Source organism: Seriola dumerili, unplaced genomic scaffold (genome assembly GCF_002260705.1).
Source record: "Seriola dumerili isolate Sdu_G_001 unplaced genomic scaffold, Sdu_1.0 BDQW01000091.1, whole genome shotgun sequence".
Taxonomy (NCBI): Eukaryota; Metazoa; Chordata; class Actinopteri; order Carangiformes; family Carangidae; genus Seriola; species Seriola dumerili.
The window spans coordinates 1,342,258-1,355,512 of NW_019174346.1; the positions used below are offsets into that span (position 1 = coordinate 1,342,258).

General features: G+C 42.3%; 1 protein-coding gene across 1 annotated transcript in view; it reads right to left on the bottom strand.

The window, feature by feature from the left end:
- The window catches only part of LOC111222324 (protocadherin-1-like), an 87,024-nt gene extending 74,244 nt beyond the window's left edge, over positions 1 to 12,780 (bottom strand). Inside the window, exons 1-3 of the mRNA XM_022746024.1 lie at positions 12,643 to 12,780; positions 4,885 to 5,699; positions 1,771 to 3,957 (exon numbers count right to left, since the gene is read on the bottom strand). Of these exons, the coding sequence (XP_022601745.1) occupies positions 1,771 to 3,957; positions 4,885 to 5,679 (2,982 nt within the window). The 5' untranslated portion in view covers positions 5,680 to 5,699; positions 12,643 to 12,780. The remainder of the gene's footprint in view (positions 1 to 1,770; positions 3,958 to 4,884; positions 5,700 to 12,642) is intronic.
- Between the last annotated feature and the right edge of the window lie 475 nt (positions 12,781 to 13,255).

Genomic DNA, 13,255 nt, shown 5'->3' on the forward strand with positions numbered 1-13,255 from the left:
AAATGTGTCACCTACACATGTTCAGAACTCAGCAGCATATTTTCCACTTCTATTTTTGCTAATTTTTATGTGGCAAACCTTATCTGCAAAGCCTTCGAGAATGTAAAACTCCTTTCTACGTATGACACTGCAATGTAATATATGGAAGCTCCTTGAAAGCTCATGTCAACGCGTCTTGAATGAACATACATTTTTATGCATCACTGTCAATGTATACCATTTAGTTTCATTGATTAAAATAATAGCCACCTTTTCAATGTCACTGTAGTAACACAGATATTGCATCCAGAGAGCTGGTTATGATTTGTTTGGTTAACAAATATCCGTCACAGTTCAGTGGTATTAGTCATGTGAGGTTGCTGATCGTGGATGCACTGCGTTTGTTTGAGAGGGAATGCCCCTGGAGCAGGCAGTCTTTGGATTTGGAGGTACTTTGAAGTTATGTAATACTGTCTTTACCTCCTACTGATACCTTGTATTTTTTCTCATGCTGAATGAGAGTTGAGTGCAGTAATTACTGCACTTGGAAAAGAGAGAAGAGGTGCATTACAATAGCCTGTGTATATCTGTCTTAATAAAGTGTTGGGATCATGACATCTGGACATTTTGCAGTACTATACAGAATGTGAGACTATTCAAGGATTATGTTAGTCTGCCTTATCCGCTTGCACACAGACACAAATACACATCGACACTTATTTAGTCCAAGACGCACATTCACACACTTGCAGATGACACAGAAACCTAGAGACACACTAGCTTCCTGTCCCTAGACTTTACAATTTTTCTGTTCGTAATCCCCTCTGAGTCTATTAATATTTCTGTTTCCATGGCGATTCAAACCTTGCCAAATGTTGTAGAGATAAGAGAAGATAAGAGCATAAGGAGCAGGGAGATAAGAGCAAGTGACCTGCAGAGATCAGAGCACTAGAGGTCAGGGAGAAAGCAAAAATAAGTCGCTGAGAAATGGACTTTCCCTGCTCGACTCCACGGCCAAACAGGTGAGGAAACAAAATATGAAGGGCCATCCAAGTTTTCTAGTAGTGCAACACATCAACACATACTTGGAGTTAATCATTTTTGCAGCATCTTTCTTTGTGTATCCAATTTCACCCTCCAGAGAAGTTACATGGGAGCAAAACAAATGGTGAGACAGCATGTCACTGCAGTTAATATTAAGAGAAATAACTGATACTATATTATATCTATAACTAGAGTCCAGAAAACTCTAGTTTTCATAATTACATTATTCCCAAAGCATATAAATGTTATCCTTGTCACTACAGAATGTTTTAGTGGCAAGTAGAAATGAAGAGAAAACAATCTGAATTCAGTTTAAACATGTTGTAGGCTTTCAAATGGGAGTCAACGTTTTGTCTCTTCTTAATCTGTCATATCACAAATTATGTGCCATTCAGCAGAGAATGGAATTGTGAATAGAGAAGTGTCAGTAAAATATCTGCAATAAATGTTTAAGTATCATTTTACATTTTTACAATCCAGACTGACGGCACAACGATAACAAAACCCATTCAAATTATTCAAATTTGGTGTCATGTTACTGTCTTTTCAATAGATGGTGACATATTAGTGTAGCTGGCAACACCAGAGCTCTTCACTCTATAAGATGTTTTAAAGCTGTTATAAGAGTAATATATTCAGTATAAGTTCTAAAATTGAACTGTCCCTCTTCAAATGTGACACACCAACCATCCACTCCTCTAACAGACCATGTAGACAGTAGTTTCATATTGTAGGGCATGACTTTACCTGTTTGTTGTTGTACTTCGGTTGGCTGGTCTTGTAGCTGTAATCTGAGTACTGGTCTGAGCCGGTAGAGTTGTCGTCTCCTCCTGTTCCTACAAAGGTGTTGGCAGCGGGCAGGTCCTGGACGGCTTGATGCTTCTGTGAGGCGGAAGGGGATTGAGCCTGCAGCTGGATGGAGGGTAGGGGGGAGTTGGAGCGGTAGTGCCTGCCTATATCAGGGCTTCCTGGTGAATAGGTTAAGGGCAGGTGTATCCTGGGGCTATCATTGACTCCATCGAGGTTGAATTTGAGACTCTTTTGAAGGCTGACCTCTTCCTCTTCCCCGAGTGGTTTGGGGGACTTCTGAGGTTTGCCTTTCCTTCCTCGTTTGCCTTTGGCATTCTTTGGTGCCTGTTTGGGTGCGTATAAGTCCTTTGTTTCCTTTTTGCCGGCCTGATAACCACTCTTAGTTTCTCTCTGGATGCGGTGTCGAATAAATACCACCACCAAGATCAACATGACGACACCTGCCACACCGGCAAGGCTTCCAAACAAAATGTTACTACGCTGTGCAGCAAAACCATTGTCAGGATCACCAGCAATGTCTCTGTCCAATGGAGTGTAAAGACTGTGTCCAACTAGGGCTTCCACTAAGCTGACATTTGAAATGGTTTCATTGACATAGATGTGGACCAGGGCAGTGGCATGACGTGCAGGCTTACCCCTATCACTCACTCGCACCACTAGGCGATGTAGTCCACCGTGTTTTCGGGTCATCTCCTTAGCTAAAGTGATCTCCCCACTGGAAGGGGAGATGCGAAATAACTGGTAAGGGTTCCCACCAGCAATACTGAAGACCAGCTCTGCATTAGGCCCACTGTCCAGATCTTCAGCTTCCACTATCTCCACATGGCTGTCTGGGGAAGCCAGAGGTGACAAATGCCTGAAGGAGGAATTGGAGGGCTTGGTGACCACAGGGTCATTGTCATTTTCATCCAGTACATTGATAGTAACACCCACATATGAAGACCTTGGTGGCTCTCCTCCATCCACTGCTTTCAGACGGAAAGTGTAGCTGCTTTCTTTCTCCCTGTCAAATGAGATGCTTGAGAGGATGGTGCCCGTTCCATTTTGAACAACAAACTTCCCTCCATCAGGCTCGACAGAGAGGTGAACACGAGCATTCTCACCTTTGTCTACATCAAGGACTGTCACCATACCAACTGGACTGAGGGGAGGCATGTTTTCCAACACTGAAAAGCTGTAGCCACTAAGCATGAACTTGGGGTCATTGTCATTGCGGTCAAGGACTTTTACTACAACGGTTGCTGTTCCTTTATGAACAGGTGACCCTTTATCTGCCGCTGTGACCCGGAACTCATAACGCTCTTTATGCTCACGATCAAGAGGGCTTCGGGCTCTTACTTCACCTGTATTTGGGTCAATCTCAAACAGACCTTTGATGGATGAGTCTGCCACAATGTTATAAAGGAGTTCTGCGTTAGTGCCACTGTCTGCATCCGAAGCTGTAACATCCAAAACCTTCTCCCCTGGTTGGTTTTCTTCGGCAAAATCTACCTCAAACAAGGTTGGGGAGAATATCGGAGAATTGTCATTCACATCAGTCACCTGAACCTTCAATGAATTTGTACTAGAGAGTGCTGGATTTCCAGAATCCACAGCCACAATCTCCACTCGGTACTCCTTAACCCTTTCGTAGTCGAGAGGAGTGGTGGTCTGTAGAAAATACTTCCTCTTGTTGTCACTGGATGAGTCGCTGGCAGGGCGGAGCTGGAAGGGCACATCTCCTGCAACCACACAGGTCACCACAGCATTCTCTCCCTCATCCTTGTCAGACACTTGCACCAAAGCTACGGCTGTTCCCACTGGCATGTCCTCTGAAATGTTAGCCACTCCCTCACTGTGTGTCACGAGACCGATCCCACGAATCTCCACAGCTGGAGCATTGTCATTTTGGTCAGTCACCTCAATGGTTACAAATGTCTTAGAGCTTTTAGGTTGAGGACCTTTATCTTTTGCCATCACATAGAAGGACAGGCTGCTGATTTCCTCCCTGTCCAGGGATCCTTTGACATAGATAATACCAGTAGACCGGTCAATTCGTAAGAGTTTCGGCACAGGGTCCACTGCTTGGTGAAGGGTGTACTCAATTTCTCCATTAGGGCCCATGTCAGAGTCATTTGCTTTGACCTACAATTAAAAAAATTCAATGGTTAAAGGCATGAATTAGTATTAGAATTAAAGGAAGCAAGTCAAAGAGTTTCTCTACTAATCATTAGTCAGTGAATTAATGAATAAATTAAATCAATGGATGTCCGATCACTTAAAAGCACAGCATCTGAACGGCTTTATTTAGGCTGCTGCTGACTGCCTTCCTCTCTCTGCTTTCGATGGTTGTGTCCCTGGTACCTCCCCCCCTTCTTTTATTCCAGAAAATAGGCTATAGAAAATATTCACATGAAAACATATGGTAAAATATTAGGGCTGCTATTTCTTTCATGGCACTCATGTGCAATTTCACAGCAGTATGCGGAAAAAATCCTACACAGAGCATCTTACTCCTACACTCCGGCATTGTGTATCTCTAACTCTATTTCTGCAAGTATAATAGCACAACAAAAGCAATAAGCAGCTTAATTACCTGTACAAGCATAATGTGCTCATGCTTTAATACTTCTAGTATTACTTAAAAATGCACATTAGAGCAATAGGGGTAAATAAATCTTACATGTGAGAAGATATGTGATTCAACATGAACTAACTGTGGCCTTGGTTCCCCAAGAATTCTGTATTAGGTTAAATTTTGAACATTCAGAGTTGTAACACTATGTTTAATATTTTAAAGCTGAAAAACCAGAGTAAAAATATCTATCTTTGATTTGGTTTCACACATTAAGACTGAATTTAGGGAATACGCACAAGATATTTATATTTATATAGATATTTTATTCTAAATCATCTTTATAAATATACTTTCTGTGTTTCTTAGCTGCCGAACATAAAATTCCAAACAGTATATCGACCTGCAAAGAACAATTTTGGTTGCAATTTTTGCAGATGGGAATTTGATTTAAAATAAAAACACAATTTAACAGAAGAATAGTACTACAATCTTACCTGCAACACAGAGTGGCCCACTGGACTATTTTCCGAAACTTCGGCCTCGTACGTGGACTTTTCAAATTTGGGAGAGTTATCATTGGCGTCGGTGACTACGACTCTAAGCAAAGCACTGCTGTAGCGCTGAGGGTTTCCTCCATCCACTGCCTTGATGGTAAGGTCATAGGAATCCTTTAACTCACGATCTAGGTTGCCCAGGACAATCAGCTGTGGGAGTTTCCCACCCCTGTCATCAGCCACTTGTAAACCAAACAGGGTTGCTGCTTCTGGGCCTGCGGTCAGCGCATAGTCAGCAACTCCATTCCTGTCCGAGTCCCTGTCTGTAGCTAAAGGTATGGAGAATAGCGCCCCCATGATCGTGTTCTCTGGGACAGAGATGGTGAGCACAGAAGAGGGAAACTGTGGGGTGTTGTCATTGATGTCCTGCACCTCAATGCGTCCTTCGATAAGACGTGGGCTCTGATTTTGTATCAGATCTGTCACTGACACTTCAAACTCCAGGTAGCAGGGCTTACCCTTAGCCAGGGATCGACAGTCCCTCAGGGTCTCTCTGTCTATGGGAATCTCCGTTGTGAAAATGTCTCCCGTCTTTCCATCGACACGGAGGTAAGGGGCACCCACCTCCAGCTTGTAGAGGTGACCCGAGTCTGGCAGTCCCTGGTCTGCTGCCAGGCTACCAATCAGAGTGTTGGGGGGCTGCTCCTCCTGGACCCGGTACAGGATACTGCCTTCAGCAGAGCCACAGCGCAGCACCAGGACCCAAAACAGCACTACAAGTAAGTTCAGTTCCATTAGGTCATCAGAAGATCTGCCTGTAAATGAGAGAGAATCTGTGTCAACATATTGTCTTCTTTTAGAAATCACATATGAAGATTTAGGTATAAAACAAGATATATAGGCAATAACTTAAGTTTAATTTGAAAAGAATACCACAGAACCCATATGATCAACTCATAATGACCATGGTGACACACTTGTAGTCAGTAGGGGGGAAAAACACATTGCATTGTTATTATTGTATAGTATTCTTTGTTCTGTTATTTTTTCAATAAGTTGTCCCAACACCTATAACAGGCCTGCAAGCACAATATAATAATGAGACAACAGCAACAACAAAGGATTTTTTTTTCATAATCATAACTATATCCCAGCATGGTTTCTTTTCTGTCCAAGAGTTTTAATAGCTTCAATAAATGCCTCAACTTTACAAATGTCATGTAGAAATTAATGTTGGAACAAGAAACTATATCTTGTGAGCTTACACACAAAACAAACTTGAGGGCCAGTGTGGATTGCTTCAGCTGTGTAATCAAATAAGAATGAAATACAAAATCTCAGAGATTCAACACAGCCTAAGAGACTCATTATTTCAGTATTACGCTACTAGACATTGAGTGGTGAAGCAAAGTAGCTCAAAAGTAACATACAGTATAAAAATATCCTCAAAAATAAATTCTTACGAACCTGCAAAGATGTTGTGTATTGACAGAGCTAAAATGTTTGATCTATTTCATTACCAGAGACGAAGGGCTTTCATACTAAGGGTCATAGAAGCAGTGAGTCCATTTCTTCTCATGCAGATTATGCAACTTGGTCATTATCATCTCCTGCAGTTTACAACAATGCACAATGCAGAAATTTCCACCCATACTCCATTGCTACTGGCTAGCTCAAACACTGCAATCATTGTTTGATTCTGAACCTTTCAACTCTGTAATTACGAGCCATTATTTTAGTGTCTTCTTTGATCTGTATTCCCTCCAGCTAAAGAATTCTGCCTTTTTTTTCATGCTGCAATGATTTTAGACTATAATTATTTCCTGCGTGTGTGTGTGTGTGTGTGTGTGTGTGTGTGTGTGTGTGTGTGTGTGTGTGTGTGTGTGTGTGTGTGTGTGTGTTCTATTGGTAATTGAAATGGGAGCAGACACTGAGGTTAAGTATCAGGGTCCAGTGCTCGGGAAAACTTGGTGGCGTGGTGGGCAACATTTTGTGTGTGTCTTCTCACTAATATTGCTGTGTTTATTCCTATGCATGTTTTCACTGCTGCCCAGACTGGACCCGTCCAGAATAAATACTGTTTCTTAGTCACTGTCTTAACGAAACTGGGACAATAGTATTTTCTAAACTTTCCTGAATCACATAAAAAAAATTTGCACAAGCTTTTAAATAACATTAGTGTGGTACGACGCCACAGTTTAATATAAATGTTTAATTGGAGCCTCATGTCACATTACATATAGAAGAATGGTTCCAATCAACTCCACACAGATTTACATTGAAAAATAAAGAAGAGTACAGGAGCTGGATCTAGTATCGGTCACAAGTGGGATCAGCGCATCCTTAGTTTGTGAGAAAGATAGAAATGTACATGAGGACGAGCAGTCAGGGTTATTTTGAGCTCAAATCAGAACATTCTGCTTATCTTCACATGAAAACAATGTTCCAGAGAGAAGCAAAGCAAATGTGTATTAAGCTAGACAGAAAAAGACAAATATACAGAAATCCAATGAGAAATCCAATTCCTTTTGAATACATTAAAATTGGAAGTGCAGGTTATTGATGTACTAATTGCTCAGTTATTGATGTGTCCCTCTCTACATTTGCAGGGGAGCCTCTAGTCATTGTGGCATGAACGGTGAGTGTGTTCATGTGTGCAAGGGGGGTGGAGGGGTGGGGGGGAGTAAAAGGTGATCAGAGGATAAACACAAAGACACATTTCTTATACGAATATACAATATTCACTGTTTAAGTTTTCAATTTTATTTTAGGTATAAATGTCCCCCTGCCATTAGAGCCACTTCTAGAATGAATAGGAATGCTTTGATAGTGACATGATTGTTATGGTTGATGACACTCATGACTTAATGTCTTCCAGTTGGCCTAATGCCTGTCTTCCAGATGGCTCTGTGCCTGGCAGCCACAGCGAATTGGTGTTCTTTTTTCTTTGTTTACGTTTACATTAAAATTCATGTTGTTCGTGAAATATGGGTTTTGCCATCACTCAGTGAGAATCTCTTATCAGTTGAATATTATTGACACCAGGCCTTTGGGTTTTTATCTCACATTTCTCAGCTATCTCACAAATATTTTATCAAAAGCTTGACAGTGTACATTTTTTTCACTCATCTCAAAGCACTCTGAGGTGGTCACGAAGGGGAACTAGTGCTGAGATTTTTCTCGACTGGAGGATGTGAGGCTTCTTGGACTGCTACATGTCTCACTCAAGTTCACTACCTGAGCAGCAAAATGGATAAATTAGAACTGCTGAACACAACTAGGAGTGACATTTCCTGCATCTCAGCGCTTTTTCTCCGAAAAACTTGGTTATCATCTGCTATCCCAGATGGTGTGGTGGACCCACAAGACTACCTGCTAATTCAGGGAGATTGCGATAGATAACTCAGCATAAAATCAAACGGAGGAACAAGAGGTACGTTTTTCAGTGCTGTGTCACATTAGAGTCCTGCTCAACCAGTTTAAAATCAAATGGTTTATTTTGTTGTTTCCAGGATTAAGGTTTTGGCTCCTGTGAGGACTGAATTCTACAATGAGAATGGCAACAAATAGGGCATATATTACAACGGGTTCAAGAATCGTAACACAAATCTTCAGGAAGTGTAAGACAGTGAAATCCTTTTGGCTATTAAAATTCACCCTGATAACACCCAAGTGCTGTGGCAGCACTGTGGTGTTTAACAGAGAGAATCACTGAAAAACCTTTGTGCACTGTCTAACCTTTATAACTAGAGCTACTATAACTAACTCGAGCTACTGTACTTTGTGGTAGCCACACCTCAGGACAACTTAGCCCTGGGTAATTCTTGACTGACCCCTACTGTACCACAATTTGTATGAGTGTAGTACACACTGTACTTCCTTTACATGGAGCTGTTGGGGTTCTACACGGCATAAAGAGCTCATACTATAAATCCCTCATGCACTGTATGCTGCAAAAAACATCCTGCTCAAATATACAAAAAAAACAAGCACAAAACACTTATGGAGGTGCTCTGCAGCAAAAATATTCATAAGAAATATGTTTCCAAATAGAATCAAAGCATCTACGGTCAGACTGAGGAGAGAACTTAAACTCTACCAGTGAAGCAGCATTCAGCACATGGGCTCATGCTGTGATCATGCAATGGTCCAGATGGTTCCAACACAGAGAAAAACCGAAGGCAGCCTGTACCGCAGTATGGACGTGGACCTTCAAAGACCGTCTCAAACTGCCTGATGGGTCTACTGTTTGCTTCACCTCCTGTGAAAATGTTTAACTTTGCAACAAGGCAAAACTGTTCGGCAATGGAGTTAAAGACTCTGAGAACATCAGAGAGGAGAACTGCAGCAACAAGAGCAAGACTGGACCAGAGGCTCTGTGTTTCGTGACTCCAGCTCAGCATGGCCATCAGTCCACAGACTTCACAAGCTGCAGGAGAAGCTCACCCAAGCATACCCCTTCACCTGTCAATGACCTCTATAGATAAGAGTGGCTTTGAGAGAGAGAGAGAGAGAGAGAGAGAGAGAGGTTCTCACACCTGCCCAATGTGTCACAGAGGAGTGTGTTATCACTGAGATGCCGTGTGTTGATTAATACATGACTATTCTATGCTCTACTATAGATAGATAGATAGATAGATAGATAGATACAGTAGATAAATAGATAGATAGATAGATGTCTCCTCACATTGTGGCTGGTCTCTCCCTTACTTCACTAATCTACACATTTCCTCTGAGACCATTTTGAGTGACTGAACTCCCAAATTCCACCTTGTGCCTGTGAAAAACTTCAGTGGCAGCTAAACATCAGTCATACTGCAAGGTCTGATTGAGTCTCTCCTGGAGCCCTCACACTGTGCACCACCCAGCTGACCCCATTGTTCAAGAACATTTTAACTTTTACATGTCTACAATCAACGTCCCATCTTGTGTCAAACTGTGCACAATTGACCTCATTCACAAGAGACTTACGATTCTCTGCTTTTATGATGCCAGGGGCGTGGAGCCCAGTCACACAACGCAGACATCTCTGTGACACCTTGGCTCTGATATTAGGACCCTGTTCGTTCAGTCTGACTCCTAGAACTGCTCCCTGAGTGTTTCGGCATGTGCCTTTTGCACCACAGGCATTTGTCAAACTGTTTTCAGTTTTCAGGAATGTTGACATTTTATAAATGGGAGGAATGAAAAATATAAGGTTAACTGGTGCTTTTTAATAGAGAGTCAAGATTTTTATTTTGAGGACAAATCGTTGGGCACACAGCATCCATATTAATTGATTTTTAATATCGTAGCTGTGGGATTTCCAAAGAAACACATTGGTAGTCTAAACAGCAAAGTATTTCATCAGTTATGTATCACCAAAGTGAATAATATCATCCATCTATCATCATCGTGTATTTCCTGTGTGTACATGGACTTTTTACATTTTATTTGTAAAGGAAAAGAAATTGCAGTTAATTATCTTAAAAAGTGTTAAAGGAGTTTAGAAATCGTTATTTTTTGTGTAAGATGTAGCAGCTTTCGGCTTAAAGTAGAGGAAGTAGGAAAACTTGAAGGAGTGTGCGTCTGCACACGTGTGACTGCTGTCATAACACATAAAGAAATCAGGTATTTAAAAAATGAACAATATAATTGTGCTGCTGAGCATGTGCCCCTGCCCTGGTTACCATAGAGACAGACTATCTACTGACTGAGTAAACTCAGTGACTGACTGGATGACATTTGCTCTTTAAGTTGTTCGCTTCACAGGTCCAGCAGAGATGAGTCAAGCAAAGAATAAGCTGAGGCGTAATTGTGAAATTACTAATATGTCAAAGGGTTAGGTTTTGGGTCTAGAAAAAAAAAATCATGTATAGGAATAAAATTGCTTATTTCCTACAGATGACTTGTTTTCTGTGGTAACTGCGGGGAGGATTATGATTCAGTCGCTCTATCAGGCGACGTCTTCCCCTGCAGAACCAGGATTTTCACCTGTTACCTGGTACAGATGAAGCTCATGAATCTCTAGTGTGGGATGTTCTCTGCTCTGCTTTGCTACGTCGTGGGGAGATAACGAATGATTTAATGATTTTCTCAACTGATGTGATTTGATGTATTGGCTGACTCTGCGCCTTTAGCTAGTATAACAGGTAAAATCCATTACCCTCCCACCAGCATGATTTATGACGGGTAGTATCAGAGCTATGGGTCTCCTCACAGCTGATCAAACATTAGAATTTACTGCTAAATGTTAGCCTACACACTTGTAGTGAGTGTAAACCCTGGACACTGGTAGTGAGAAAGCAGTGGCCTTTGGTTGTTAGGGGCATGAGTATTTAATTTAGCTATTCATGTAGGCTGCTCCACACAAAAACATTGATGGAGAGTGACTCCTACCACAAAAATCCCATTAAATACAGTGAGATCAAAGAGGCTGCATTCAGACATTGCCATAGTGTGTAAAGGGAGATATGAACGTAATGACAGGTCATACACTTTCTATTCATTGTTGGTCTCTGTGTGTGACTGGAAGCAGAGTTTCCTGACAGGGTATTTCACTGTGTTTGTATTATTTTGAAAAGGTTCATTCTGTCAAGTGTCTATTGGAGCAGTCATGTCAGAAAACCCATTCCAGCACTTTCTGTGATTTGATATTTACCAAATGGCAAACAGTTAGCCTTCCTTCAGCAACTCCATTACAGGACACGTCGCATGTTATTGTACAGTATTCTGTGGAGACCAGGGGAAATGTGTCAAACTCCCATCATCACGCAACTGCTGCATAATGGACTGACTTGGGTCATCACTTTCATCAGGGTTCCGTCTCACAGACGGTCTGTCAGAAACGGGGTACAGCTGGGTTACAGGCCTGTTTTGATCTGCTCTGTTTTGACGGCCTTGTAGCCTACAGTATGTGTGCGAACTTCCGACATCACTATGTAGAGCAGACTATTCAAATGTGTCTGGTGGTCGGTGGAGTGGCGAGAAACAACACCCCAGACTCTTGCTGGAGAGCAGAGCACATTACCCGTGCGGATGCGCTGATCAAAGATTTCTTTTTTCTCTCCAATTACAGGCCTGAGCAGGAATCTCTCCGTAGGAAAACTGCCGATTAATTATTAACACGGCAGGCTATACGTCAAATTATTTGCGCAGATATGGTTTCTCGTGAGTAAACAGCTCCAAATAAAGATTCACTGATAGTGGTAATTAGTATGATGTTTGCAGCCAGTAGAAAAGAAATGGCAGGAGACGGATGATACAAATGGATCACATTTTCTGCTTCACAGAATCATAATGGTTTAATAAAATGCAATTAGCCGATCGCCGGTACAGATCAGATGGAAGTGCACGGACTCATATTGTAGCTGAAGTGCGATGATATGCAGACTTAATGACTTAATGCCATTACTCGAGGAGGCTCGAGCTCAAGTCTGTTCGGATGTGTTTTAATTCCAGAGGATCGTCTTATCAGTCATGCAGCGCGTCATCATTGTGGGTGACATATTTCGACTGTTGCCTTTCTATCACCGCATCCTCGATCAACCTGTAACACCGAGCAGCTGCCGTATCGGCTTCTCTATTATAAAGTGCACCGCGGACAACTTGTTGTATTAACAGTGTATTTAGACCCCGGCCTGTCACATCACTTCGGACAAGTCAGAAATATTTTTTCAAAATAAAACTTCACTCATATCGCAACACAAATCTTCAACCACACCAATATCAATAAAAGCAACTTTCTGTGTTTCATTCTGCAGTGATTCCTGCAGCTACCTGAGCCGGAGACTTCTCTGTGAGCGCTTGTCGCGTTGCCAATTCCGTCCGCGGCTGATGTGTCCACCGGTGCTCCCAGAGGCAGGTGTCTAACCCTCAAACCTCCGTCACAGCGCCCACATCAAAATAACTTCAACAGCCGCGAAATCCATTCACAGCATTCACAACTTTCCGCATCAAAATTCAGGATCCTGCGTCCGTCGTCCGGTGGTCTTTGTAGAGCGGGGATGTAGGTTTCTGTCCGTGAGGTTATTAGAAGTTATGAGCGGTTTGTCTTGTGAGATTTTATGACAGAGCTGCAAAATGAAGAGTCTTCCTCCATGAGGATAACCCACTCTGTGCCATTTCCAATCCTCAATAACTGATCCCTGCCGAGATATGCACTCGTTGGCGCATCCCTCTGGTTCCAAGTTTCTCCAGCTCTTCCCTGGTGTAAGTCGCCTAGAGCGCACTCGGAGGATGCACTGGGTGTCTCAACGGCGGCAACGCAAATGTCATTTTTGCAACGTGAAACGTGGGATAGCTAACGGCTCCTGAACGAGAAGCCCATCTGAAGCATTTCCAGAGAGCAAGTGGCGAGATACTGTGGGTAGGTTAGTTGCTCCCCTCTCTC